Below are 2,500 nucleotides of genomic sequence, written 5' to 3'. Positions count from 1 at the left end.
GCGTGGTGGCGCTGTGGGCCGGCCGTCGGTGGTGGAGGGTGGGCGCCGCCGTCTTCCCTCCCCGTCCGCCCCCCCCTGTCCAGGTACCTAGCGCGTTCCGGCGCGGAGGTTTAAAGACCCCTGGGGGTCGCCCGTCCGCCCCGTGGGTCGGGGGCGGCGGGCCCGGTGTTGTTTTGGGTGGAGGGCGGGGGAGGGGTGGAGGTCCGGAGTGGGGGGGGCCTGGCCTTGCCCCGGCAAGACCTCAGGGTCCTCCTCCTCCTCCTCCTCCTCCTCCTCCTCCCCCCCCCACACCACGTCACCCGGACTCCGCCCCCGGGCCGGTGGTGCCGTGCGCGCGTGCGCGCGTGCCGCGGGTCGTCGTCGGCGGTCGTCGTCGCGCCCGTTGCCGTGTGCCGCGCCGGCGCTCCGTGCCGCGGGGGGTGGGAACCCCCCGGGCGCCTGTGGGGCGCCCGTGCCCGCGCGCCGGGCGCCCCGTGTGCAAACTTCCGACCTTTTGGAGTCTGGTCCCGTGGTCTTGACTGGCTCGGCCTGAGGCAATTCCCGCCCCCTTGGTGGGGAGGGAAGGTGTCGTGCCAGGGAGGGCCTCCCTCCGTGGAGGCCCTCGCCCATTAAAAACCTCATACGACTCTTAGCGGTGGATCACTCGGCTCGTGCGTCGATGAAGAACGCAGCTAGCTGCGAGAATTAATGTGAATTGCAGGACACATTGATCATCGACACTTCGAACGCACTTGCGGCCCCGGGTTCCTCCCGGGGCTACGCCTGTCTGAGCGTCGCTTGACGATCAATCGCCCCCCCCCCGGGGTGTGCCTCCGGGCCTCCGCGGGGCGGCGCGGCTGGGGGTTTCTCTCTCGCAGGGCCCCGCTGAGGGGGCCCTCCGTCCCCCTAAGTGCAGACCTTGGTGGCGCGCCCCTCCTGTTCCGCCCGGTCCCCCCCACGTAGGCACGTCGTTGGCGCGTGGGGGTGGGGGCGTGGCGGGGTCGCGCCGCCACCCGCGACGAGGGAGAGAGGCCGGGAGGGCTTTCTCCCGCGGCCGCCACGGTGCCATCCTCTCGGGAGCTGCCTCGCGCTGTGCGCGGCCGGGCCTTCGCCCCCTTCTGGGGGGTTCGCCTGGGAGGGCCCGACGGGGGGGTTCCCGCGCCCGCCGCGCGCCGTCGGCGGGTCTCGGGCGGTCGTCGCCGGGGGTGGTTTGGGGACGAGGGGGGTGGGGTCCGCGTGCGCGGAGGGTGCCGTGTCCGGGTCGCCGTCGTTCGCCGCCCGCCCCCGGCGGCGGCCCGGCGTTCCGGCCCGGCCCTCGCCCGCGCCGCGCCCCCCCTCCTTCTTCTTCCCCTCTTCCGCCCCCGGCGTCGCCGACCGGACGCGCCCCGCGTGTACGGGGGTTGCCGGGTCGACGTCCCCGCCGTGCTTGCCCGTTCGGGGCCGCGCCCCGGGGATGCGTGCCCCGGTGGCGACCCGCGGGACGCCGCGGCGTCGTCCGCCGTCGCGCGCCCGCCCCCGGGGTCCCCGCGGCCCGCCGCCGCGCCGCGTGTCCCGAGCCCCGGCGCGGGGCTCAGGATGGGGGCCGACGCCGTGTCTCGTCCGCGCCCCCCCCCGTCGCCCGGCCGAGGGGCCGCCCAGGCGCCTGGGGAAGAGGGAGTTCGGGTCCGTTGGTTCGGGGAGGGGCGGCCTCTGGTCTCCTCGGCCCCCCTCCCCCTCGGCGGGACCCTCCCTCCCTCCCCCGCGCGTCGCGGTGTGTGCCCCTCGAGGTCGGGCGGGGAGGGGGGTGTTGCGGTCGAGGCGCGAGTGTCGTTCCCCCGTCCGGCCCCGGTCCGCGCCCGCCGGCCCGTGCTCCGTCCCGTCGTCCCCGCGGCCTCCGACGCGCTCTCCTTCCCCGTGCCCGCCCCCGTGACCGCGCCTCGGCCGCCGCCGGGGGCTGGTCGTGGGGCGCGGGCGGGGGGTGGGAGGTGCCGTCGTCCGGAGGGCCGGGGGCGGCGGTCGACCGTGGCGCCGCCTCCCGCGCTCCGTCGGGCGCGTGCGGTTCGCCTCCCGCCTCTCCCCTCGCCTCGCCGGGCGTCCGTGCGCGCGCGCGCGGGCGGGACGCGCCGTCGTTCCCCGCCGCGCGCGCGCGCGCGCGCGCGCGCGCCCCTCCCCTCCGAGACGCGACCTCAGATCAGACGTGGCGACCCGCTGAATTTAAGCATATTAGTCAGCGGAGGAAAAGAAACTAACCAGGATTCCCTCAGTAACGGCGAGTGAACAGGGAAGAGCCCAGCGCCGAATCCCCGCCCCGCGGTGGGGCGCGGGAAATGTGGCGTACGGAAGACCCACTCCCCGGCGCCGCTCGTTGGGGGGCCCAAGTCCTTCTGATCGAGGCCCAGCCCGTGGACGGTGTGAGGCCGGTAGCGGCCCCCGGCGCGCCGGGCCCGGGTCTTCCCGGAGTCGGGTTGCTTGGGAATGCAGCCCAAAGCGGGTGGTAAACTCCATCTAAGGCTAAATACCGGCACGAGACCGATAGTCAACA

The 2,500-nt window shown here is 75.8% G+C and overlaps 1 protein-coding gene and 1 non-coding gene across 2 annotated transcripts; both read left to right on the top strand.

Annotated features, from left to right (window-relative positions):
* Window positions 1-623: 623 nt before the first annotated feature.
* Window positions 624-776, top strand: LOC123629737. Its single transcript, XR_006732196.1, has one exon. It is a non-coding gene; the product is annotated as a 5.8S ribosomal RNA (ribosomal RNA).
* Window positions 777-1,519: 743 nt separating this feature from the next.
* Window positions 1,520-2,498, top strand: LOC123629736 (skin secretory protein xP2-like). The gene is made up of 2 exons (XM_045539157.1): window positions 1,520-2,057; window positions 2,107-2,498. Exons 1-2 carry the CDS (start codon window positions 1,555-1,557, stop codon window positions 2,168-2,170), a joined length of 567 nt encoding a protein of 188 aa, XP_045395113.1. The 5' UTR covers window positions 1,520-1,554; the 3' UTR covers window positions 2,171-2,498.
* Window positions 2,499-2,500: the final 2 nt, after the last annotated feature.

This window comes from Lemur catta, unplaced genomic scaffold (genome assembly GCF_020740605.2).
Source record: "Lemur catta isolate mLemCat1 unplaced genomic scaffold, mLemCat1.pri scaffold_227_ctg1, whole genome shotgun sequence".
NCBI classification, from domain to species: Eukaryota; Metazoa; Chordata; class Mammalia; order Primates; family Lemuridae; genus Lemur; species Lemur catta.
The sequence above is the reverse complement of the archived record's forward strand: the minus strand, read 5'-3'. Positions and strand labels throughout refer to the sequence as shown.

What these genes read in the sequence shown, in the direction of transcription:
- LOC123629736 (XM_045539157.1), top strand. Translation starts at nt 1,555, where the DNA reads ATGGGGGCCGACGCCGTGTCTCGTCCGCGCCCCCCCCCGTCGCCCGGC. An exon ending in TCGCCTCGCCGGGCGTCCGT is followed by an intron (nt 2,058 to 2,106) that starts GCGCGCGCGCGC and finishes CCGCGCGCGCGC; the next exon opens with GCGCGCGCGCGCGCGCCCCT.